At 29.6% G+C, this 27,282-nt stretch overlaps 3 protein-coding genes across 5 annotated transcripts in view; all 3 read left to right on the forward strand.

The window, feature by feature from the left end:
- Positions 1-1,271: 1,271 nt before the first annotated feature.
- Positions 1,272-7,769, forward strand: LOC123013921 (protein takeout-like). Its single transcript, XM_044412792.1, has 5 exons — positions 1,272-1,461; positions 6,507-6,747; positions 6,956-7,089; positions 7,232-7,384; positions 7,434-7,769. Exons 1-5 carry the CDS (start codon positions 1,380-1,382, stop codon positions 7,586-7,588), a joined length of 765 nt encoding a protein of 254 aa, XP_044268727.1. The 5' UTR covers positions 1,272-1,379; the 3' UTR covers positions 7,589-7,769.
- A 2,420-nt stretch (positions 7,770-10,189) lies between these two features.
- LOC123014007 (MFS-type transporter SLC18B1-like) lies at positions 10,190-12,615 on the forward strand. 2 transcript variants are annotated; one of them, XM_044412892.1, is made up of 8 exons: positions 10,190-10,665; positions 10,716-10,885; positions 10,933-11,080; positions 11,129-11,312; positions 11,366-11,672; positions 11,721-11,816; positions 11,864-12,178; positions 12,236-12,615. In XM_044412892.1, exons 1-8 carry the CDS (start codon positions 10,558-10,560, stop codon positions 12,435-12,437), a joined length of 1,530 nt encoding a protein of 509 aa, XP_044268827.1. In that variant the 5' UTR covers positions 10,190-10,557; the 3' UTR covers positions 12,438-12,615. The 2 variants fall into 2 exon arrangements, with proteins under 2 accessions (XP_044268827.1, XP_044268826.1); XM_044412891.1 differs by having other exon boundaries at positions 10,253-10,665; positions 11,129-11,318.
- A 3,661-nt stretch (positions 12,616-16,276) lies between these two features.
- The window catches only part of LOC123014006, a 31,954-nt gene continuing 20,948 nt past the window's right edge, over positions 16,277-27,282 (forward strand). Inside the window, exons 1-2 of one of the 2 annotated variants that reach the window (XM_044412889.1) lie at positions 16,277-16,483; positions 17,245-17,354. The gene's annotated coding sequence lies outside the window, so the exon portion shown is untranslated. The remainder of the gene's footprint in view (positions 16,484-17,244; positions 17,355-27,282) is intronic. The other variant, XM_044412890.1, reaches the window with a different exon arrangement.

A 27,282-nucleotide genomic window follows, 5' to 3' on the forward strand; every position in this document is an offset into this window, starting at 1 on the left:
AAATTTTTTGTCAATAAATTCCATGTTCGCCAAATAAAATTATTTTTCGTATAAATTCCTTTATAAGAAACCTAGGAAGGAAAAAAACGAGTGACAAAATGTGACAAAATCTTAGATTTGTCTCAAAAGATAATAAAAAACTAAACAAACGGTAATTTAATACTGAGATTTAAAACTACACAATGCAACACCGACAAATATTCAGATAAGTATTTTTGGTTTTATAATCAATACTAAAAAGTCTTAATAATTAATGTATGCAATGAACAAAACTGTATATTTAAAGGTTGGTTGTATAACTTATAAGTATTATACGAAATCACAAACAAAAATAATAATTTTTATCAAGTAAAAAAAATGGATAAAACTCCAGAGTTTAAACAATAATAAATGACAAAATAATTAATTAATTAATTAATATTCTTAATTAATCTTTCTTATGATAAAAAATTAATATAATATTTAACAGTAGCTCTGGAATAAATTGAACATGTAATGTAATAAGACTTTTAAAATTAATTCGAGACAAAATTCTTTTTTGACTATGTGTCAGATTTATTGACAAGGTTTGTTAATACAAATTGGCATCGAATGCAATAACTTCTTTCGGATTTTTATTTTCAATTCTAATTCTTACAATTTTTTTCAAAAAAATGTCACTTTCATTCGTTTATTGCAATATAAGCAAAACGACATATTTTTATTGAACACTTTAAAAAATATGCAACAAGTGATATAATATTGTCGTCACGAAAATTGTTATTTTATAACTCTTCGTGATAGTTTATCAGTAAATAATAATACTACACTTGAATTAAAATAAACAATGTGAATTGAGTTTGAAACAAAACATTGACCATTCAAATCCTTGAAACTTAAGAATGATAAAAATGTAGTGCACGTATGGAGAGTAAGAATTTAATTTCTTGACAAAATAATTAATAAATGATAACAAATGTAAAGTTTTCGAATGTTAAATAACTTCATTTTAATATTATTATCAGCTCAAGCTAAAAATAATCCAATTAGACTTCCTTATAGAATTTCGAGTCAACAAAACCACTAAACTCTTTGCTAATAGTCAATTATGACCTTAGCGAGATTTCATCAATAAACTCTTTCTGACATCCTCATTGCACAACGCATACAAATTGTTTATATTGCCATGTAACACATGGGTGGTACTCTTTGTTGTTATCCCTACCCGAAGAATGAGCCGGCAAAGGTCCTGCCGCGACTACAGAGACCCCTTCCAAAAGCAAACCCCCGTATAAAACTCAAAGGTACACATGCTTTCTCCACGACTCTAAATACTAAATAATGAACGACAAGTAATCACAAATAATTAACCAGTGCAGTAACACATTGTGATAAGAAAAATGTTGCGATTATTTACATTCATCTCGATTGTTTTATTCCAAGTGACGAATGCTGCGGAAAAAAATGAAACTTTCAAAACACGTAAGTTGAATTTTTATTCATATGCGGAAAATGCGCAAGGTTTTGCCTCCTGCATCTAAAAAGCTTAAGGTAAACGAGTGAATTAGATATTAGAAAGCATTGTTATCGAAGATTAATAAGAAACTAATTGCTACTTATTATGAAATGGAAAAATAAAAACAATTAGGGTATTCGTATTTAAAGAATAAAACCCTCACTGGACAATGTTAATGATGTTTGAAAGCAATTGGTAATTTTGTTCTTTCAAAAATTTGGCAATCCAATTCTGCAATACATTTTTTAATTAATATTTCATTTTTCCAGATGTCTAAATAATTATAACTGTCTTTATCAATCTCAAGGTGTAAATGAGTTTTTTCCGCTTGGAAAGAGAAGTTATTTCGAAATGATAATAGCTGCAATGCAAAATTAAATATCTCATAAATATTAAAGAATAATTATTACTAAGTCCGACTTTTTCAATAATTTATTTAATAGATTTATAAATTTCAAATTCTCTTGTGAGCACATTAGATTGCAGTGACTAATAAATACGATAAATTAATTATTTATTATTATTATGTTTTCTAAATAAAATCTACTCTTTGTCTATTTGTAATATTAATAATCCTTACAAAGAGGAAGCAGTACAAATGATTTTCTTACTTTTTTTCAGTATATACCTATTGAAATTTACTTTTACAAAAATAAAAATTAAAGAAAGAATATTATTCCTAAAAAACATATTTTTTTTAACACATTAGCTTAATGGTTTTGAAGCTTTTTTTAGAAACTCTCAAATCCATACCTATGCTTTTTCTTAATTTTGTGCAAATTTTAATTGTAAAAAAATTATGCGATTTTAAATTCGTTTAAAAATTGAGATTGAAGTTGATGGCATATAATATGTATGTATATATTTCTATGTGTGTAATAATCATTCCACTTCAGCTCACAAATAGTATATTGTTTTCAACTATTAACTATCTAAATTTGTTGCACTTTATATTTTTTAAATAAAAAATTATTGTTATAGATTTAATAAAAGTTGGTATCAGTGTCGAAAATTCAGTTCATGAATGGTCATTAACATCCTGCCAACTTTCCAAAGATTCAAATTTACTCATTGATTATTTATTTTAGCACACAAATGAATGTTGCAAAAAAAATGTTATTTAATGAAGACAAATTTTATTTTATTTTTTATTTCAAATTTTTGGGATAACAGCCTTGCACTTTAGAATGCAATGTTCTTTCTGGTCATATAAATGCATTAGGACGAAAAATTTTTTCATTATCAAATGAAAATGTAAATAAAACCAAAAAAATTATAAGAAGGATTTCAATTGTATACTTTTTTTTATCAAGAATTTTTGAATTCAGATGGTGCAAAATATTTTTAATAATAATAATAAATAAACAATTGCTATGTCATAAAATAAATTGTAGTTATTTTCCAAGATACGGTGTATTCGCAAGCTATACTTTCGATAACATCCAATAATGCCCTTGGTATATAAATAGTTTTTTTTACATAAAATGGAAAAATCATCCTGATACAATTCTCGTCACAACACATACAGGATGTTTTAGAACTCGCGCCTCAGAGAAGTGTTCTAAATACGATAAAATACCAGGAACATGAAAAACTCCCATAATTTTAAAATTTCTAGAGATACAATTTTTTAATAGTTTTTTCATGTTCCTGGTAACTTATTATACCTACATAGCTTTTTTCTCTAGGGCGCGAGATCTAAAACACCCTGTATTTGCATGGTTTTACTATTAGCATTAGCAATCAATTGCTAAGGTTAATGTTGAGTGTAATTATTATAACATTACCTTTAATGCTTGTTAATGCAAGAAATCAACGTTATACGTCGTTACATTTTTATTTGGAGTTGATTAAAAAAATTATCAATTTTTCATGTAAAATAATACGTTTTTGTATCTTTATAATTGGTTATAAAAACCAGGAATCACAACGATTAATTGCAGCATTTGTTAACAAAGCATACTCTCATAATCACCACACAATAACTTGAACATATAATGTAATTTTAACAATAATTTCTCTGTGACATTACGGTACAGCGTGTAACCCAAATTGTTACTTAATGCGAATCGCGAGTAGCTACATACAAAAATGTCGAAACCGAACTCGTCATTTCCAGAAAACAGACATTTCCTATTTGAACATTTTGCAATTTATCAACGTCCTTTTAATTTTGCAAAAAATTATAGACAGGATAATACCGAGACCAATGATGTAACAATTTAAATAACAAGTGACATAATCCAACACTCAAAGAAAGTTCGATCTACGAAGAAATTGATCGAAACGTAACTTGCTATACGACTCACTATATGAAGATCTTTCAAGTTCTGCTTCGAGGTATGTCACGGTCTCATTTTGCAATTATGCAACCGTTATATAATTTCCGCGGATTTTAAATGTATACCAAGTTCCGTCTAGTTGACGTATTTTTCGTCCCATCCTTTTTTAACGCGTAATTTAACATCTAATGGAGAAAGCACGATGATTGCTCATTGTCATACTTTCACTATCAGTGGCCAACGATATTAGATAATATTTACTCTTAATATATGAGGAAGACACACTTTTTTCCGCCAATGCCTTAGTTTCAATGGCATGCAATTCTATTTTAATTACATGTATCACTGAAAAGATTGAATAACAATCATTGTTCTAGAATTTAACAATGATAACGTGAAAAAAAAAGAGTTTTCAGTTATAAACTCATTCATGATTTCATTGATTTCTATGAATAACAAAAAATGTGTAAACTTTATTTTTTATTAAAAATTTCTCAAATTGTACTCGCGCCCTAGAGAAAAATGTTATGTAAGGTAAGATATCAAGAACATAGAAATAATATTTAAAAAATTCAATCTATAAAAATGTTGAAACTATAAGAGTTTAAATTTTGCAATAAATTTTTCAAGTTTTTTTGCTACAGGCTATCAGAAGAGGAAACAAGGAAGCTGTATCTTAAATTGTAACTCAGTTTAATGTTTTTTGTGGATTTTATTGGTAAAATTTTTGTACCTTTACTAAATAATTATAAAAAAATACATATACAAGATCATCAGTGTCATTAAAGAGACATAAAGAATGTCAAATGCCAAAAATTTTTGACAGATAGAATTTCTTAAACATTTTTTTTCATGTTCCGGGTATCTTATCTTACTTGAAATTTTTCTCTGGGGAACGAGTACTGACGCATTCTGTATACTTGTAATAAAGAAAAAAAAATGCTAATAGTAATGTACCTAACTGTTTCATTTTGTTACAAGTTAATGGACTAGCACATTAGAAAACTCACAGTTAGGGAAAAAATTATGATAATTTAATCGGGTAATTATGGACAAAGTTCACTTGAATTACTGATATTTAATTTACTTGTAATTAAAAAAAAAAATACTAAAATTTCTCTTAAGATGGATTATTACACTGGCGGACACGGAATTCTGGACGATTTGTCATTCGATTGACATAAAAATGTAAACGGGCCAATTAACCTCATTTTCGGTTTTTGTAATTTTTATCCTGATAGCTAGAGAAAAAATGACAACAAATCAAAATAATTTATTAAATTTATATAAAAACACGTATTGCTGAGGCATTATTGTTTCGAAAAATCGACGCCAAAAATAAATTTCAACTAAAACTTTCAAATTTTAGTTCCAAACGTCAATCTAATGACAATAAAGAGTGGCTTACATTGACATTTTTTGAACTGACATAAAAATTTGATGTCCAAAATTCCGTGTCTGCCACTGTATTACTCAACAATAAATTTTCTGTATTATTAGTCAATTAAGTGAGTATTAAACATATTTAATTAATTCAGTATTTATTATTTTAATTGTTTGTCAATATACAAAACGTGTTAACGTGTTTACAAACTGTAACAATAGTTCTATGAAACGAGTCTTATGTACGAAACGTGAGAATAACTCAATGACGATCCTATTGTTTTTATCTTTTTCATTAAAAAATTATTCACATAAACTAAATGATGTCAATATCAATATTCAAAAGTTATCATACATTTCTAATGTGAATTATGATTTAATAAAAAAATCAGTCTTGGTACTTTTTTATTTTTTTACCTACTTTAATTAATTAAAAAATCAGTGTTAATAGATTCTAACATTCTGACACATTTTTCTTTTTTACGTAAATATGAGTTAAATTGCCTTTTTGAGTCTTGAATTTTAAGCTTCTTGATAAATTAATAACAAAAAAACTTGATAGGAGCTAAATGGAATACCACGTGGCCAAAAGTGGTAAAAGTTATGTTAATTTCTATAGAAGAAATCCTGTATAGCATGCGACTAAAATGAAATTTTATCTAAATATAAAATAATAAGTAATTAAAATTTAAACCGCAACTCTAGGTTCTGTGAAGTAATTCAGTGTCAGTAAATAGACAGCAATGAAAATATTTGTGAAATGACAATAAATAGACGAACTTGAAAATTATAATTTGTTACAATGTGCTCCACATGTCGGTCTTTATTGGATTAAAATTAAAACACCCGGGGAAAAGATGCGGTAGAAAATACAGTGAGACTAAAAATATTCGGAAATTTCAAAATATTGATTCAGAAATAAAAAACGCGAATATAAGAGTTCCGTAATAAGGAAATAATTCTTAAACACTTATTACCAACGCCCTTGAACACATTTTCAAAATCGTTGCTCAACAATATTTTTCTTGTTCCTGAATTACTCTACTTCATGATTTCACAAACGTTTTTACTAATTTCACATTTTTGTATCCCACAAATGACAAAATGTTCATTTGCGCTTTTGCAAAGAGATCATATCACACAATTCTTCAATCAAGGGAAAAACAGCAGCGTTAGGAAATAAACAACATTGTAGGAATGTTGCATTATATTACACGAGAATAATTTAACGTAACTACAAATTAGTTATTACACAGTTATACACGTGAACAATCGCAGATAACTTTTTCTAGAGTTGCAAATTATAAATTGCTTGCAAATTTTAAGTAAAATTGCTATCTTTTTAGCTGAATACATCATCCCATGTTACAAAGCCGACCCCGAAATCAACAAATGCCTCCAACGCACATTCAACCACCTTAGGCCCTATTTATTATCAGGAATCCAAGACATAAATGTACCTAGCATCGATCCTTTAAAAATTGATAAGCTGGTGATGGAAAATGGTCAAGGAGCGTTAAGAATCCGTGCCCTCTTCCACAATGTCACAGCTTCCGGTGGCAGCAATTACACCATCACCAAAATAAAGTAAGAGACCGAAATGAAGTGCAATAAAATCTATTTCCACATTTTTTTACGTGTAAAGTAATCGGTTTTATTTGTATGTCAAGGCCATCAAGGTACTGAATACAAAATTGATTACAATGACAGTTGTAATGTTTTACTCCACGTTCGGTACTTCACGCGAATTTTAATCCAGTAGCGACTAATTAACATCATAATGTGTGATTTTCAGAGCTGATGTCGTGAATTATAATATCGAGTTGGGGTTCAAATTGCCCCGAGTTGAAATCAAAGGAAAATATGAAGTAAACGGAAACGTTCTCTTGTTTCCAGTGAGGTCGAAAGGCGACTTTTGGGCCATTTTTCGTAAGTTTTTTTCCAATTGTGTAACTGAAAAATTGTGAATTCAGGACAATGCTCGAATTTGCATATTTCAATAATTAGGCAATCGGGACTTTAATTCCAGTAAATGTTACTCAACTGTGTTACAAGCTATTTTAAATTTTAGTCGATGTGGATGCCGCTGCAAAAATCTACGGAAAAGAGTTTAAAGACACGACGAATACCCGATTTATGAAGATTGAAAAATTATTGATCGATTTCAGGTTGCAGAAGAGTAGGTTTAGAGTCAGGGATATTATCAACCATGGCAATATTATTGGTAAGTGTCAAATTGTTTATTTGTTTAATTAAAAATTAATTAATTACAGGTGAAGCCATGAATCAGTTTTTGAACAGCAACGCAAACGAGATTATTGCTGAAATGAAGCCAGCGGCAAATGCAGCAATAGCTAAACATTTCAAAGGGTTCTTGAACAGTGCGTTTTTAAAATTACCACTGAAAGTTTGGTTGCCTGACGCTTAGGCGTTTTTCATCGTAGTTAATTTAGTTGTTTTTACAAATTGATCTATTGGCAATTTTTCAAAAATCGCCATTTAGAACTAAACGATTTAAGCCCAGTGGCTCTCTAATATTGTACATACAATTTTTGTAAAATATGTTCTTTTTTGGACAAATTGTTTATAATAAAAATAAAACACTTAAACTGCTGTTTTTACTTACACTTTTTCAAACAAAAATGTTTAGATATTAATCATGTTTTCAATTTGTCATAAAATTGTTTAACCTTAACTTTGAATGTCCTTTCAAAATTATCTGCGTCAGTCAAGACAAAACACATAATCATTTATCACATTTTGATTAAATTATTAATATTTTTTGATATTAAACTGCAATAAACGTTACAAAATAATGAGCAATAGAAAAAAAGAGGCGACAGTGAGATGAATTACGTCATAGTTGATTCTTGGTATAATTTAATTAACGGCGAAGCTAATTATTGTTAATAACCTACACCAAGAATGACTAAAATTCATGTAAAACACCATGTGTTTAAGTTCGCATAATATTTGCGATAATTTTACCGATTAGAATAACCCCTGTGTTTAATCAAAAGGTCAATTTAATTCAACTAAATCAAAATATTAAAGAAGACAATAGATTGCTATCGATGTGTAAATACTTTACACTTGTTTTTACATCTTTGGATTTTCCTTTAACAATTTCTAATGTGAGAACTTTCATACCGTAATTTACATAACAAGACCTATTTCAAATTATAAATTAACAAACAATTTTATTGACTTATATCAGCAATAATTTATCAAAATATTAATTAAATTGAAGTTATCAAAAATCGCTTCTTCTCCATTTGAGCACAAATATGTTTTGAAAAAATTGATTTAAGATTTCTAATTTGGGCCACAACAAGAAAAAGATGTTCTATTATTTTTATGCAAACTATTAAATATTTTATTTCATCAGTGGAGCTTCATAAACAGTTTTCAATATTTTTCTCACTCCATAAATCCGGATTTAGCACTGTTATCAAAGTTAGAAGCTCTACGTCTAAAAATACAACAAAATACAATAACATTTTTTTTTTAGTATTTATAGTAAACCACGAGCGCGTAAAATGTCTTTAACTGAATTTTCAGAATAATGCCAATGACCTGCTGATAAAGAATTTAGTGATATGTGTCTGTGATTTACATAAGAGAGGCCCAATTTTTTATGTTACAACAAACAAAAATTAGTTAACAATTTAAGATCATCTTTAGTATTAACAATATGAATGTAAGGCAAAAACTGAATCTTCAAAAAGCAAAAACATTCGAATATTTGAACAAAAATGATTTGAAAAATGAAACAAAAAAATTAGTGCTCCAAAACTTTCTTTTTGTTTTTCAAATTTACTATTAAAATCACAATAAAGTCAATGTTAAAATTAATAACTATAATTTTAATTTTATTAGTTGCAACTTGTGCCTAGAGTATAAATTTTGAGAATAATTTCAAAACGTATTTTTTATAATTTCATTTTCAGACTTTCAGAACTAAAATTAAGATCTTGAATAAGATTTAAATGTGAATTTAAAAAAAAAATATGTTTTTTTAAAACTGTTCTTTCTTATGTGTTTATTATTTTAAAAAAATATACGTTTTTACATTGAATAAAGAATTGTTGTTAATATAAATTTGTATTAAGAGAAATATTATTTTTAACAAACCTCCCTGCATAAGTATAACTTTTTTCTCTTTACAATATGTATATTATGTAAAAACAAAACCGTATTATAAATGGACTGACTCTACTGACAAGTTTAGATCCAACAGACTCCACTTTTTATATAGAAAAATTTTGTTTTACAGAAATGTCACGAGGTAGAACAAAAATAGTTATCAAATCACTGGTGTAGTAAATTTTTAATAAATTGCGTCATTTTATTCTTAAGGTGGTAAGGGTCATGCATAAGCTATAAATCGGTAAATAAAATATTTTATTAGATTAAAAGTGTAAACTTAAAACTGGAATTTTACTGAGTTGTTGCAAAATGTCTACCTTTATGGAACTATCAACATAGAAAACGTAATAACGATTTTTTGCTAAATTTATGTTGGCATTAGTTATTTTCAATAAAATTTCAAGCCACATTAGAAGTTTGGCATCGATTAGATAAGAAATGCATAACAATTACTTCTTTCAAATTTGAGATGACTTCATGGTCCAACCTCGTCCTCTTTTTTTAATCACTTGTTTATAATTCAGTCCAAATTAGTGGGTCGCCGATTTGAAAAAAAAGTTGTAAATCCTTTTAGGCGCAACAATGAAGAAAAGAGTAAACGAACTTTGAACTAAAACATTTGTGATTGTCTATTAAAAATACAAATATTGTTCTTTGATAACCGTCATTAGTAAGAAACAAGAGCCATATTTAAACATTTTGTTGTTTCAGCTTTATTTAAACTCATTTGTAGGATTCTCACTGCATACCGATCTTGTTTTGAATGATTCTCTTTGTTGATTCAATCACTAAATTCAATTAATATTCAATAAATTTGGATAACACGTATCAAAGTTGTTGATGAAAAACTGACAAAATGCGCGTCGGTTAATTAATTTCCTCTTACAAGATGGTCCAACAGGTCCAATAAAATCAAATTTTTATTCAAAAGTGAAAACATACTATTTATCATAATCATGGCAATAGTGATAAACTCTGTAAACTTTGAACTGATGAGACTTGGCTCCTCCTTTAAGTGTCCGATGGAACCAAATCGAATTTTGCGTTCAAATTCTTCAGTGGAAAAAGTGTGAGTCGAGTTGGTTTGTGACAATGCCACTTTTGGCAATATGGTAAATCGGGTTTTCTTCTACAATAACTATCTCATACTCGTCGAACTATCCTACTTCTATCTGAATTTGTGACAAAATAAGACGTTTGTTTTTGTGTGCAAAAAACTGATAAATCGAGTGTCAGTCTTCAGTTAAAATGGTGCAGTTCACAAGACGACAGTGGCTTACTTTGATTGTTATCGGAATAGCAGACTTTTGCAATGCCATTTGTGTCTCACTACAAGCGCCCTTCTATCCAGCGGAAGTAAGTTTAAAAAAAATTCAACACAAGAACAAACATAAAAAAAATTCCAGGCGGAACGTAAAGGCTGCACAGCGACCGAATACGGTCTTGTCTTTGGTATTTTCGAATTAATCGTTTTTGTAATAAGTCCGGTTTATGGACAACACTTGAATAAAATAGGCCCTAAAGTGACTTTCAATGGAGGGATCTACACGACCGGAATTTGTGCCATTTTGTTCGGGTATTGTCTCATTACAAAAATTCCAATTTGCTACATTTAAATTCCAGACTCTTAGATAAAATCGAGGGTCATTATCCTTTCATCATTTTGAGTTTTATTATAAGGATTATCGAGGCTATGGGCAATGCTGCGTTTCTCACAGCCAGTTTTGCCATCATTGCTAAAGAATTTCCAAACAACGTTGCTTTAACTTTTGTAAGGACTCCACAATTTATAAAATCAAAATCAAAACAAAGATTTTAGGCCTCTTTGGAGACATTTTTCGGGTTGGGACTTATCGTAGGTCCGACTGTCGGAGGCGCCCTTTACCAAGTCGGGGGCTACACTCTTCCTTTCGCTGTAATGGGCTCAGCCCTTTTTATGTCGGCCATTTTAACAGCCTTTGTTTTACCAAGACACGAAGATGGGACAGACAGAGATAAAGGACGTGAGTGTAAATATACAATACAAAGCTTTGCCCCTTGTAACACCTCCTTGTAGCCTCAATGTTCAAAGCTGTGAAAATACCAGGAGTTCTTTTATCTTGTGGAAGTATTATTGTTACCAGCATGTCGATTGGATTTCTACAAGCAACCCTCGAACCGCATTTGCGCCAATTTTACTTATCCCCAGTTATTTTGGGGTTGATGTTTGTAATAAACGGGGGCACTTATGCAGTCACAGCCCCCGGTTTTGGAATGCTCTGTGATAAATTTTGCCCCCCGAAGGTGATAACAGTTTTAGGGACTCTACTCGTGGCTGCAGGATTCACTCTAGTGGGGCCAGCCCCATTCATACCTGTCCAAACGTAAGAAACTTTTCTGTTTTAATCAGAATTTGTTACAAGGTTTTTCAGGAAGTTGTGGATCACTATTTTGGGCCTGGTGTTGCATGGATTGGGGATAGCAGCCCAATTGGTCGCCTCCTTCACTGACGCCCTTAGAACCACTGTGTAGGTAACAAGATTATAACTTTTTCTTGTGATAATTCGGTTTTTAGGGCCCACGGTTTTCCAAATAATCTTGAAACTTTTGGCCTAATCTCAGGTCTTTGGACCAGCACTTTCGCACTTGGGGCTTTTATCGGCCCTTCCATTAGTGGAATTCTCTACGACAACATTGGTTTCAGAAATGCATCAATGTTCATAGTGGCCATCCACCTCTTCATTGCTTTCGCAGTTTCTCTCTATTTAATCTTCACAAGACGGCCACAGATTTATGTTGAACTTAAAGAAGAGAAACTCGTGGCTAATAGGGATGTCGATACTAGTTATACAAAGTCGCAACAAGCCAGTGTTACCGAAAGTGTGAAAAGGTACAATGTTATTAATTTTGGCAAAGTTTGATTTATTTTTGGGTTTGTTAATTTCAGTATAAGATCGGTGGGTAATGGAATTTCGATCGAGAAGAGTCGGCCACCAGCAATGAACAGTTTGATCGCCTGTAATAGTTACAAGAGTCAAGCTTGGCCTAAAAGAGAGGCAAATAGTTTGACTTTTGGAAGGTATAGTTACAGTTATGGTACTGTTGATCAAAATGGGGCCACTACGTCGTATTTGGCAGGGGTTGCTTAAATGTTTGTGTTTTAATCATGTACTCGAGGACAATATAGTAAATGGTTTTAATTTTTGTAAATTTTATAAATAGTGAACATAATTTAATACGTTGTAAGACTCCATTTGTATAATACAACATAAGTTATTGCAGATCAGGAAATGTATCATTGTATACAAATAAACTATTTTATTTTTAGACTTGAATTTTATTTGCCAAATTAATTTTAACAAAAAATATTTGCCTCTTTCATAGTGCATTCCTCTTAATTCCCATTTTTACCTAAGACCAGTTCAAAAAACACCCTTGTGTTATTTTTAACAATCTTATTCCTATCTAAATTTTTCAGTTAGTTTCAGGTTACTGCGTTTTTTGTTATAACTGAGTTTTGAGAGAAAATTATAGTTGTAATATGAGTTGCCTAAGACAGAGGAGAAAATATGAGTTAAAAATTCACTATGAGTATAAACTACATATCTGGAATTTTTAGCAAATGTTTCTCCAAGAATGCAACATTGTTGGTCAATCAACTGCGTCAACAATCAAAATTAATAGTAAGAAAGTGAGTAAAACGTATATTCACACTTTAAAAATAAAAATGACCACAAAATAAGTTATTGAGACTAAATTTATTTTCACTTAATTAAGAAATCATCATTAAAAGGAAGGATCATTGATGCCAACTATAAATAAATATTGTATTTCTGAAGATTAATTACAAGAAAAACTTTGCGGAAACCTTGAGAGTTGAATGTTATTGCAAAGATTTAATTATTGTCTATTACTGATTTATTCCTTATTTGAAAAAAATATTACTATTACTATCAAAAGTGAGAATGTTTCAAACTCAATGACAATACCTATTTTATTTCTAAATACAATTATCGAAAATCAAAGAATTCACTAAACAATCGGTTAATTGTAATAAACCTAAAATACAGATATTATTAGGCAATAAATACTTCATTAGCTGCAAATAACTACTATACAAGTGCAACAACTGTTTAATTTCATGCTTATACAGCAATTACACCGATCTCACGGTGTCGTGCCTGCAGATAGGTTAACGTATAACAAGAATTTGATTTATTATAATAAGATGCAATTAGTGATTTTGCTAAAATTGAAGAAAACAAAACTGCAATTTAATCGCTTAATTAGATAAAAGTCGTGACACAAAACCGTACGAATTTCCAGAAAAAATTAACTGATTGAGAATTAAATGTTGACATTAATAACAGATATATTTCAACAGAACAATACATCGCCAAAACGATTCTTCTAGTCCGTTTCAGATTGTGATCTCCATGCTTGGTTGCTTCGCCATTTAAGTTAATTACACATAACGAATCTTTAACTAAGATTGTTATGGATAATTATTCTTCATTTTATTTCATTTTGTCAATAGAAATGTACAGTAGGTGTATACAGTTTAAAATCAAGAAATTACAAAAATTAGTAAAAGAGAATTTCGATCTAAAGACTTTTAATTATTCTCCTAGATCTGTCTGAAGAATCAGTTATTATGAAGAATTACGTTGCAAAATATAGCCAATCAAGCATGGCATAAAGTAAAATCTTTCATTTGTGTTGCGAAATAAATGTATGGCAATAACACTTCTTTAAAAAGTTAACAAAAATGGTATTTTTCAATTACTGTTATTACACCAAATTGTGACACTTTTTCTAATATCGGTTTGCACTAGTACAAGAATGCAGCAATTTATAAAAATATTTGTTATATAACAAATTTCACTTTACGAAATTTCTAAATTGCATTAAAATATTTGAGACTACAATGACCCACCTCCGGCAATGTTATGTTAATTTTTTTTTAATTAAGTTTGAGTTTTATAAATGCCTAAAATCGTTTCATTTCCGTACTGAAATCCTCCCTCATTTGACAGCTTATTTCAAATTCTACCTGTTATACATAAAACACCGGAAGTGTGGGTCCAAAATAAACTTTAAAAGAAGGAGAGCTTTGTGATTTTATCAAAGACGTTTGCCGTCTTAAAAAGTCCAGTCTAGTATTAAATAACCAGTTTTTCTACAACCCGTGATATAAAATTTCGCTAATTAGGACTATTATGTTTAATCCAATTAAAATTATACGGGCGTACGTTATGTGGTTATGTCAATTAGATTTTTTAATGAAACCACAAAACTTTTAATATTATTGTTACATAAAAAATAATTACACCGCAATGTATTGTGCGACGTTTCTAGATGTTAGTTCTTTTAACCTAGACTTATAAACAAATTTTTCTTATGCACTTATATACTATTAAGTATGTTTTTATGACTATAAAAATGCAAATCTAGAAATTACTTTCAATATTAAACGTTTAACCTTTTAGGAATAAAGATAGCAACAATTATCTTTATTTAAATGAAAACTTACTGAGCATTATGATCGTGTAAAAATGTATTTGATTGTGGTAAGAATTTTATTTAAATAAATCGTTTCGATTTTTGCTTATCGTCATGCAAATGCTAAAAAAAATTTGACCTGACTTTTATTAAACCTACCAATGCTTGTCCAGCTTATCAAACTATAACAAACATTCAAAGAAAATGTGTTTCGTAATCTTGTATTGATTGTAATTCAATTTAATGTGCTTTATAATATGCATAAAAGTGAATTTATTGAAACGGATTTAAAAAGTTGTAAAAGAAATAGTTGCAATTAACTATTATTTATTACTAACGGACGTATGAAATAAAATGATTAAACGAAGTAGATACCGAAAAAGCATTTTTTATGTCACTAAAGTTGAGAAAAATTCTGCACTTATTTCAAATTTAAAGTTATTTTTAACACATTGCTTAATTAATAATAAAACATTGTTTTGACAACAAATTGATATTTTAGGCCAGGACAACAAACACAATAAAAATTGTGTTTAGAATTAACCTATTTAAGATTATTTTTGCCAAATACAAATCAATTACAATAAAATTCACACTGTGATAAAATTTAGAACTTTCACTGTCACGTTTATTTTTTTCAGAAAAAAAATATTTAAGTAGAATAAGAATCAATTTATTTATTTAAAGATATTCTGGACAAGTTCTTAACCAAAAATTAAATTTAGGACCTTTCTCCACAAAAGCTATACTATTAAAAAAATTCTATAACAGAAACAATCCATGGAAATCAAGAACTGTATTTTTTACTGTTTCATGTACTATTATTGTTTACATTTTTATAACGAAATATTTTTCAAAAAATTATAGGAAACTCTTATATTAGCAAAAAATCAAAGTTTTTTCTATAAAATACAGTCTGGATCATTTCTGGTTAAAGTTTTTTTTTTTTAATTATTACAGTTACAAAGTCTTTAAAAAGTTTATATTTGGAAAAGTAAAATTTTAATAGGTTTCTTTTATGCAGTTTCTGTCACGAAATTAAGTTTTACAAACATTAGCAACTTTAATTCTTCAATCAGATAAATATAAAAATTGTTCTTTACACCAAGATTTTCGAGGCAATTTTCCAATCTTTAGCATTTGTCTGATAAAATTATAAAAACAATAAAGTTTAAAATATGTATTTCTACCGTCATAAAACAAATAACGTAATTATTTCAGTTTTGCTAAAAAACTCTTTCACCTAAGACGGTTACAGAAAACACAAACCTTTTTTTTAATAAAAAGCCACAATTTTTTTAAAGAAAAAAGTAACAAAGAATTGTTTTTTTATATATACTTATTAATGGTGTTTTAGGGCCATTAGTGTCCCAAAATTGCAACGTTTCCCATCCACTGGTCAACAAATTTCGGACCACGTATCCACGCTACAGTGTGTTGCCCCACCTTGCATTCAAACAGGTGAACCGGCGTTACCTGTGGTTCTCTTCGTCATGTACCCTCAGTAAGCAATCGACAATAAACCGGTAACAAGTGGTTCGTAACACCGAGTGCCTTACTACACCACAGTGCTACTAAATGGATTGTTAACAAAGAACAAAAACTTGAAACATTTTTTAAAATAAAACTGTAAAAAGTGAATGTGTGCAATATTTACAGCATCCGGGAGGATTTCGCGTCACAACGATTAATGGTGGGTCATCACATGTCACTTTGCAATTTTACCAAATCAACTAAAAAAACACCCCAAGGTGGATTTTTCACTTGTGTAATGTTTACATAACTGCATTTTTCAAACGATTTCGTTCTCTATAGTGTCGTAAAACTAAACCTAATAAGACCTAATTACCTTTCTTGTTTGTAACACACATACCAAGAACTCCTCGATTTTGTAACTTATTATTCGACTTATCTTGTGGGTCTTATTGTCTTTTCACATCTGTGCAAATTCTTGTTTATCTTCATTCATGCATTAAAAGCTTCTCTAATTGCCAAATCTTCTCCCACCAACGGCCAATTAATTAAGCAAAATGTCTTTTCATATTTTTTAATTATGATTATCGAAAGCAATCCTTTTGTTCTTACTTGAATAAATTTACTGTTGTAAAGGTCATCTAACAATATATTTTAAAAGTAGAAAAGACTCGTTCACACAACACAGATAAAGCACTGTTTGAGTTTGAAAGCCCCATATTTCACCATCACTAATTAAGTCGAATTTAAAGAAGCTAGCTTGCACTCAAATTATCATAAATTTTGACTTGAAAGTCCATACGGAAGCAACCATTCCTGATTAAACTCCAGAGAAGAAGTACTAAATGTGCAAATGGCAAATTAGTAACTCGTTTCAAACTTTTACTTGCTGCTTACGTTCACTTTTAATTTGAATTAAACTTTTCTTTCAGTAAAAAATGATTTACAATTTTAATTAATTTATGTGTTATCTTCTTGCAGGTGCACCCTATACAAGTCGAAGACTAGGGTGTGGAACACCAAAATTCTTCTACAGTGCATAAGTGCAAGACTTTGTAACATGATATAGTGTCCTTCTATTATTTCAACAGGTAGGTTGCACTCGATAATTATATTAGCTGTCACCTGGTAATTGAGAAACTAAATTAAACTAATGTTAAATTCAAATTTGTGCAATTATGATGGGCTAAGTGTATGCAAAATTGGAAACTTTGTACTTTCACTGCAGCAAAATTTCAAATATTTTCGTCCCTGGTGCAAAATTTTGCGACCTCGAGAGGTCTGAGCCCTGCTGTATTCAGACCGTACCTAACAGGATGTTATAGTGTGCTCAATGACCGATGACTAATCAGTTTGTCCATGGCAAACGTCTCTTGCCCGCCGATAAATCGACCGTGACCATTTGAAAATTCAATTTTCATTTGAATTTTGAAGAAATTGCAAATCGCCTTGGAAACTTCAATGCTGGATTAGAAACCGTACCCGCAAATCAATGACAAAACACATAATGCAACTGTTTGCGCACACTTTCTAATTGACAAGAAATATCAAAATACGTGTTATCTCCTTAATAGATGCATTGAACTCCGGGTAGAAATCAAAGCTGGGCCGGCTTTCATTTAATACCTGAAGGTCGTATCAGATCTGGTCAAATGTCATCGTGGTCATTTTGATAATTGGTTAAGTGAGCCCACATTTGTCGCAAAATAACACACAAGTATGTAAATTAAGTTTAAACGAAATTGGCAGCTTTTGACGAGGTGCGAGCAAAGCAATTTAATTTGTTGCTAACCTGCGATAATCACTATTTTCACCGTTGGTTGAGTGATTAAGAGGACAGTGAATGACATTTCAATATAGGACGGTGATCAAAAATAATTTGTTATAAACGATTTGTGACGTCATTTAACCCAAAGACAATTAAAAGTAGCTTTTTATGGTTTTTATTTTTTGTGGGGTTTGTAGATTGAAGTTTTGAACTTTGAAACTCGACGATTACAGCGAAACAAAAGGAGTTATCACAAAAAATCTCTGCCATAACTTTGAGCGAATTTAACACCGCACATTTTGTAAATTTTTGTCAACTAATAATAATGTTTTTGCTATTATCAGCAACTTTCTCGTTTTGTTGAAAATCTACGATCTTTTTTATAAAATGGAATCTAAAAAGGACTTTAACCTAAGGGAGTTCGATCTATAATTCCGGAGTTATTGATGGATTTTTGATATGGGAATTAAAACTAATTTAGAAAATTTCATTTTGAAAAATTGTTATTAAAATTAATAGAAAAAATGTCAGAAACGGCCAACTTTTTCTAAATACGTATCAGCATATCTGAAAAATGCATGTTTCAACGAATTTAAAAACTTTCTTGCTGGTAAATTAGGTTATTAAAAGAATATAAATCAATACAAAATTTCCATGAAATGCTCAAAACAAAGAATCTTTACGATTTTTTATGTCAGTAATATGTTTATGTATGTACATTAATAAAATTTGGTAAATGTTTAGTAAAATATGTCAACATTAACATACAGTATGTCCCCGGATTGAGTTTACAAGAGGAAAGTTATATCATTACAGATTTGCTCGTTTCAGGTAAAGCAAAAAATGTTTTCCTTTTTTAAACTCAATCTGGGGACTGTATAAAAAAAAATATAGACGTATCTTTTACAATTTGTTAGATATCTGTAGTTAAACTTGCCCTAAAACAGCACTTTTTCGTAGAATGCCGAAAGATAATAAATAATATGTCACTTTGTTGCTTGTGTTTTTATTAGTGTTTGGCAAAAATTTAATAATTTTTATCTTAAAATTGTTGATAAGTTGTTTAAAAAAACAATATTTTGTGTTGAATTGTAAATTATTGTAGAAGTATATTCATATATTTTTAAAATTATTTAAAAATGAATATTTAACTAATTTTTAAGAGTAAATAAGTCATGTTTAAATTCAAAAGCTTTTAAAATCATACAAACTATTTAACACAAGACACATTGGGTGATCGAGAATTGCTATTTGAAATAGCAATACTAAATTTTAATTCTAAAAGGAAGTAACTTTTGTAGTAACAACTTGACATTTGAGACACACATCAGTATTCGTAAAACAGCCAAATAAGAAAACGTTCTTAATTCTGTTGCCAACTCAAAATTCATTTTTGACCACCCAGAATATTACAAATTAATTAATTTTTAATAAAAAATTAGTAATTATCAAAGATGCGATATCGGTATTCCAAAAAGAATTTTTGTGGTTTTATTTTTTTGTATGGTACCATTGTAAAACAGAAAAATAGAAAAACTTGTTTTGCAAAGTTTGAACTTTTCTAAGTGACACATTTATTTATTTGCTCGGTAGAAAAAATTTTTTGAAAATTTTCCTTCACGCAGAATTGACACTGTCGATTTCTACTTGCAACACCTATTTAAAAATTGATCTAATCAGTTGGAAAAATATTTACACTCGATATTACGTGGTTCTGCATTTATTGATTAACTAAACAACTGTAAAATAGAATGACATTTATTAATAATACATTAACAAATTGCAATCCAATCAATCCAAATCATCGCAAACTCTACCGCATGCTGCTTTTAACAGTAATAATGCCCTCAGTAATTCCCCCGTTCCATTTTACAATATTTTGCTAATGGCGTAATAATTTCACTGCGATTGTCTTCTTACACGTTTCCGCAATAATGGTAATTACATAAGATAATGACATCGGAATCAATAAGGTTTAGATAAATAAAGAACTCTGACGCAATTTATTCCTTTGGAAAAATACTCGTAACGTCAGTCGCTTGATTAATAGTAGAGGGTTTTTGCTCCCGTAGGAGTTGTTCACTAACTGCATAATTGGAGGTAATTATTGTAGTTGCTTCCTACAGAAATTTATGCTATATGCTTGCATGTTGCTGTTTCAGTTCATTAGACTTGGAGGTTTTCGGAAGCAACGACAAAATTTTACGTGAAATATTTACTCCTAATATAAATTTTATGCAAATGGCACGTTTTCCTTGGCACGTACCTTTCTCTCCAAACTGTTACAGCGGTAGAGTATGCCACACGACGATTTTTATTTTTTTAAATTAGTGACAATACTGTGATAAATTATTTCCAGTTGGAAATTAATCCAGTCTGCTAACAACTCAATTTATTGGGCCAAGGAAACAAAACAAACTAGTTTTAAACAAATTTACGATATTTTACTAATTACTCACCATTTTTCTCTTCTAATTTATCAATTTTTATTTAATCTACAAACTATGTCAATGACTTAGCAACACACACCTATTTAAGAAGGTTGAAAATATATCGTTTAAACAAGGAAAAATGTGTATCTTGCATCTGAAATTTCTATTTCGAATAATTTATAAACACTTTCTATTGGTTTCGGATATATTTATCAATACTTAAGCTGTGGAAACGGCTATCTCAAAAAGCAAGTTTAAATCTCGCGTAACAACCAATGCACTTTAGATTTACCTGAGGCGATTTAAACGAGTATTTAAATATTAGATGTGGCAATAAAAATTAGAAAAAACGTGATGAGCATATGTCGTGATGTGCCACATTTTTATGCTTCGTTGGAGGAAAAGTAGCAAACTGTTAACAGAAAAAATTAACACCTAAATTGTTAAATTTGTTAATTATGTTCAAAAAGCGCTCACTTTCTTTGATTTTTTACAGAAGAAGAGCAATTTTACTTTCAGAAGCAACCATGAAATCTGATATTTACAACCTTGATGTTACACATCCGGCGCGGAATTTACGTACTTTTGCAGACTTAATTTTTCAAACTAATTTCTCGAAAAAAATTGGAAAAATTCCTTATTTATTTGCAAGTGTAGCTCACAACACCATAACTTTTTGGCGCCTTCACTTCATTTCACTTTTAGTTGAAAAAGTGCGAAGGTTGAGGTTATTTCCTTCGTTTTACGAAAGAGTGACCAAAGTAAAAATAGGTAGTTTTTACCAGGAAGGTCGTTTCGTTTGTTAAACACATTTTAATATTTTCTCTTATTACCTCATTTCATTAAATATTTAACTCACTCTCTGACGAAAGCTATGACAATATCACGTTTTGAGGATCAAGTTCATTCTTTTACGCGTCAGGATGAAACTTTGAGCAAAAAAAGCAATTTTCTGTGAATGCTATACTAACAATAATTAGAGATTCAAGGCTAATAGCGGCATTAGTTTTTGTTAAAACACTAAAATATCCACAATTAAGAGCTAATAAGGAGCCACATTATTCCAATATCTACTTTAGAATTTTTTGTATTTTTTTTATAAAATTTGGATACTGAGATACATTTTTATTATGTATTTGTTATTTGTTGCAAACATTCCAAAAAAGACACAATTTAAAATTCGTGACGTTCGAAGAATTTTTATTTATTGCAGTTACTTTCATTTTGCACCGAAATAATAATTTTAGAAAAATACAAGCTTGAAGATTTGTTTGTGCATAATGTACTTTATCCACTAGTGCTTACAATAAAAACTTTAATTTAATTATTATTTTAAATAATTTTTAAGAGTGAATAAGCCATGTTTGAATACTTTTAAAATCAGATAAACTATCTAACGCAAGAAACATTGAGTGACCAACAATTACTATTTGAATTAGCAATGCTGAATTTTAATTCTAGTTGTAGTAACAACTTGACATTTGAGACACACAGTATTCGTAAAACAGCCAAATAAGAAAACGTTCTTAATTCTGTTGCCAACTCAAAAGTCATTTTTGATCACCTAGTATATTACAAATTAATTAATTTTTAATAAAAAATTAGTAATTATTAAAGCTATTTAGATTAATTCTGGTACCATTACAAAACAGAAAAACTTGTTTTGCAAAGTTTGAACTTTTCTAAGTGACACATTTATTTATTCGCACGGTAGAAAAAATATTTTGAAAATTTTCCTTCACGCAGAATTGACACTGTCGAGGAAGTAACTTTTTTGTATTAACAGCTTGACATTTGAGACACACAGTGTTTGTGAACAGTCAAATAAGAAAACGTTCTGTTCTGTTGTCAATTTAAGAGTCATTTTTGACCACACATTATATTGCAAATTACATAATTAATTTAATAAAAAAATAGTGATTATTAAAGCTGCGACATCGGTTTTCCAACGAGAATTTTTGTGGTTCTATTTTTTGGTATTTACACAAATTCTGCTACAGAATTACAAATAATAATTTTAGAAAACTACAAGCTTGAAGATTTGTTTGTGCATAATTTACTTTATCCACTAGTGCTTAAAACAAAAACATTAATTTATTAAAAAAAAAATATGTAAACAAACAGTAAACACTATAATGTGTAAAACAAAAGGAGATTTTTGTTAAAAGTAGTTCTCATTTCTCAGCCTATTCATTGACTGATGTGTGGAAAATATTATTATAGTTTTTAGACTCATTTGTTATGCTTTATTTAGCCGTAATTTCAAACAGTAATTTTTTGTGTATTAATTTAGAAAGGCTTTATCCAATATTTGGCGATAGCAAAATCCAGTTTACTCTTTTTACACACTCGCATTACATGCATGCCTTAACACTCGTTTGTAAAACATCGAATTAGGATAGGACAGTGACCTGAAACAACGTTTGAGTAAATAAAATTGTCATTGTCATAAAATTGTAGTAGTGAGCCAATTACTAAACTATTTTCGTAAATACAATGAAGATTTCATCAAGCTAACTGTCTACAATTACTACAAGTTTTGGTGTAATTTTCTTTAGACAGGCTACGGTCGATTAGTCTGATACTATTTGCAAGGACGTACTTGTAATAACCCATACAATATATAGATCAGCGCCTAAAGCAAATAACTTGAATTTCACTTTTACTCAGAGACAACATTTGAATGTGTAATAACGGTACAAGAAGCTTTTATAATGATGTAGACTGGTTATTGAAGGTAACAGCAAAAAAATGAAAGAAAAACAAATTCCACAAACGAATGATTGAATATAACAATAAGGAAGTTCTAAACACTTGAACTTAATTACATTATGGTTTACGATGCTATTTTTATTAAAAGCGAGTCCAATTTTTATTAGAGGTAGATTAGTAGCATCAGAAAACCTGTTTGAGTCAAAATAAGAGGAAAATTTTTCGTCTGCAATTTTACTTTCAAGAAACCTTGGCGAATTTTGCCTCCAATACCAGAATTTTTAATAAAACTCGATAAATTATTTAAAATGGCGTGAAATCGCAGTGAAATTTGTAACCCGAGATTGAATTGTAGAGGTGAGTCTGCGAGCGACCTCGGAAGACGTTGCACACAAAGAAATGAAGAGAGTTCAACGTGCAGTCACGACACAAACTTTGAACTGTCGTCTCAAATTCACAAAGAAACTGCCTCCAATTAAATTAAAATATTCCTACAAGATGTGTAAAATATTTTTATCCTGATGCATGACTGAGAACCACAACTGCGGAGTATTACCTAACCCGAAGCACGTGATAATTCCAATAAGTTGAGTTTTTTTCAACTTTCTGAATTCTAATAAAACCGATACATTCCTTTAACGACAATGCTATTGTATGAATATGTAACAGGAACCGTTTCGCATATGGACACCTCTCATATAAGGAGAGGTTGTCCTTCAACCGTTCTTTTATCCATTCATAAGCAGGCTAATATTTGACACGTCATAGTCTGTTGCAACGGTTTTCCTTGCTGCGAGAGAATAACCGACACATGAGAGTTTTGAACAACGCTTTTGTGTTACTCGAGGCGAAATTAACACAACTTTTCAACCAATTAGACTAAGAATAAACCAAATTTGCTGATAGTGGACCAGTTTTCAAAGATAACGAGAAAGTAAAAATTCAACGTTAAATAACGAAGCAATGAACTGTTTCTGTGGGCAAAGAAAGTACAATTTTTTACTCGCTGATAATAAAAATAATTATATAATTTACCTAAGAAATATCTCAACAATCTCAAATATTTATTCAAAATGTCCGTGTTGACATCGTTTGAATAAAGATGTGTTTATTTATAAACCAGAGTCACATCTGTGGTGAATAATATTTAGCATGATCCGAGTAAAACCACTAAATGATAAAAATAACAAATGGTGTTAGAAAAATTTCCAGGTACTATAACGTTGAATCCCCCAGTGCAGTAACAATTTTCAAGGTTTATTCATTGAAATTTGATATGGTCATAATAATAAGGTGTTAGAAACGAAACACATTTTTATAGAAAAAAATAGAAACCAGTTAGTTATAACTGACTTATTGTACAATTCTTGATTCCCACTATAAATAACGGTAGCGTTCTGCGAGGAAATACTTAAAAAAACAGGATGATGGTAGATTGAGTTAATTATAATTTTCATAACTGACAATCAAAACCTGGATATTTAATTAATGATTAATTTAGTTCTCAAAGGAACTCTAGTCAAAAAAGTAATTTGTATAAAATTTTGTGGCTTTGAAATAAAAAATGGACTAATTACTCAGTTTTTGCATAATTCTGTATCAAAACAAATGCAAATTTCCAGTGGTGTAAACTGAATAAGGAAATAATAATCTAACCTTGAAGTTACTTATTTTAACCATTATAATTATAATCTCATCAAAGCTTCCAAATCAGAGAATAGAGAAATTTGATTTCTCAAGGTTACAAATTTTGAAAATTCCTATTTAAATAAATATTGTATATTTTTTGAAAATAGTTTATGTATGATTGTATGTTTGTTATTTACTGGTCATAGACATGGCTACAAATTAAAAAAAATGTTAAATACTTAAATGACTCAAATGAGCGCTTTTTGAAGCATTTTTTCAGGATTTCACTCTTGTTTTATAACACGCGTTTTACGTAAAGCTTGTGCTTGCTGTAGGTTTTTAAAATTCAAACTCGTGCTATAAAACCAGATTTAAGCCAGTTTGTTTTGTTTTTAAAAGAGAAAAAATTGTTTTAGTTTTAATATAATTTTAAGTTAATATTCACAATTAGAATAAAAAGGAAATAAAAAACGTGGAGGTATTCATTGATTTGGCATTTAGAAAGTGCATTTCTCATAAAAATAATTGTAAAGTCTTTTGTTGCACCGGTCACAGTTTCACAACATTGTACATCACCGAATGAAATAAAATGTTTAAAAAACCATAACCAGCTCCTTATTCGGTGGTCAAAAATCCGGAAACCGGGTTACACTTTTAATGCAATTTATCCTCGTTTAAGGCGCATTTTACCCGGCCGTCACCTCGAGCAGCTTTTCTCTGGGAGTGTTGAGAATGTCAGTAATGTCAATCTGGGATGTATGTATACCTCTGGTGGGCGTTAAAAGGGAAATAGTTGAATTAATTCGAAGGCAAGTTTAATTGGATGACTGCTACAACTATAGCACATTTTCACCTGGGTGGCAATTAATTAAATTGTTGCTGGTGTTGAAGATGATGCGGTTGACTATCGTGGTGACAGAAAAGAAAGTAATCAACGCGAATTCAAGAGAAAATTACCATTAAGAATGCAATTCTATTATTGTTCACTCTTACTTATGCAACAAAAATCATAATTAAGCACCATATTGCCAATAAAAATGAAAGCCGGAAAACGCTCACCCTGAAGAAACTAGCTCGATGGCTCAATTTAGTGCAAAAATGACTTTGATTGATTAGAAATTAAGACGTATGACGTGAAAGTGCAACAGTTGGCACGGGAGGAATTCCACGTATCTGTAAATTTCTAAACCATCGACCAATTTTGGTTACAGTTGGCAAAAAGAAACAAGCAGGAATTCGGAATTCGACAACTACCTAATTACATAAGGATTTCCCTAAAACGACACGGTAATCGTTTTTAAATGTTTCCAGTTTTTTTAGTAATTAAACTTCCTTCTTCCATGCATAGTACCTTTCAAGAAATACCATGCGTTTAATTAAAATTTGGATCAAAGTGGTCTGTGACTTTAAAATTAAGTTGGCAATACTAAATAATGCAGAAAAGAATCTTGTCAATTTGGCAACATCTTTTTAAGATTTCTTACTTTTTTATTGTTTGATCGGATCAATTGTCACACTCGTGGTGGGATTATTGATCAGTTTTATGGACAGTAGTGATTTTACAGATAAGAAATTGATAACTCCGCTAGTTCACTTTTTATTGCCCGAAAATAAGAAAGCTGAGTATCGGAGTGTTGATGCAACTTTGAAAAGTCCGAAGCATTTGAAATAAATCATAAACTTTTTCTTGGTCTAACAAAGGACAAATTTTGCTTTATTTTTTAATTTCCAAGATTGTTTTTTTCTTACTTTTTTGGATTTGCAAAAGTAAAAAAAAATGTATAATATACATACTTACCAAATATTAAAATTTAGGCAAAAATTATCTCAAAAATTTTATTACTATTGTTAATTTTTATTTCTTCGTATTTCTTTTAAAAAAATTCAAGAAACTACTCGTACTTACGTATATACTTCCAAAATTTGTTTGGCCTTAAATATTTTATTTTAAAAGTAAAAAAAATATTTAATGTACCAAATATTAAATTTTAAGTAGGTAAACATTGTTCCAGAATCCCAGAATTTCTATTATACAGTTGTTTACTTTTATATCTTTGTATATTTAAAAAAAAAACACAAATTGATTAATTTTCTAAATTTATCTCACCGATTTGCCTTGTAACAAAAGATACAATTCTTATTTTTTTCTAACTTCAAAGCTGTTTTTTCTTCTTTTTATTTTTTTGCAATTTTATGTACGTAATATCAAAATTTATGTAAAAATTATCTGAAAATCTCAGAATTTCTATTATAGTTGTTTGTCTTTATTTTAGTACTGGATGTTTTACGAAAAAAACTAAAAAACTACAATTGTTTTAATTCTCTAAATTTATGTCACTGATAGGCATATCGTCTAACAAATTTTGTTTTACTATTTTATTTAACTTCCAAGTTTTTTTTCTTATTTTTTTGGGTCTGCAAAAGTAAAACAAAATAGTATTTATTATACTTAACAAATATTAAAATTTAGCCAAAAAT

This window comes from Tribolium madens, unplaced genomic scaffold (assembly GCF_015345945.1).
Source record: "Tribolium madens isolate multiple individuals breed KSU strain unplaced genomic scaffold, Tmad_KSU_1.1 Scaffold_96;HRSCAF=242;Tcas5.2_LG5, whole genome shotgun sequence".
NCBI lineage: Eukaryota > Metazoa > Arthropoda > Insecta > Coleoptera > Tenebrionidae > Tribolium > Tribolium madens.

What these genes read in the sequence shown, in the direction of transcription:
- LOC123013921 (XM_044412792.1), top strand. Translation starts at nt 1,380, where the DNA reads ATGTTGCGATTATTTACATTCATCTCGATTGTTTTATTCCAAGTGACG. An exon ending in TACACCATCACCAAAATAAA is followed by an intron (nt 6,748 to 6,955) that starts GTAAGAGACCGA and finishes TGTGATTTTCAG; the next exon opens with AGCTGATGTCGTGAATTATA. An exon ending in CGACTTTTGGGCCATTTTTC is followed by an intron (nt 7,090 to 7,231) that starts GTAAGTTTTTTT and finishes TTTAAATTTTAG; the next exon opens with TCGATGTGGATGCCGCTGCA.
- LOC123014007 (XM_044412891.1), top strand. Translation starts at nt 10,558, where the DNA reads ATGGTGCAGTTCACAAGACGACAGTGGCTTACTTTGATTGTTATCGGA. An exon ending in ACAACGTTGCTTTAACTTTT is followed by an intron (nt 11,081 to 11,128) that starts GTAAGGACTCCA and finishes CAAAGATTTTAG; the next exon opens with GCCTCTTTGGAGACATTTTT. An exon ending in CAGAGATAAAGGACGTGAGT is followed by an intron (nt 11,319 to 11,365) that starts GTAAATATACAA and finishes ACCTCCTTGTAG; the next exon opens with CCTCAATGTTCAAAGCTGTG.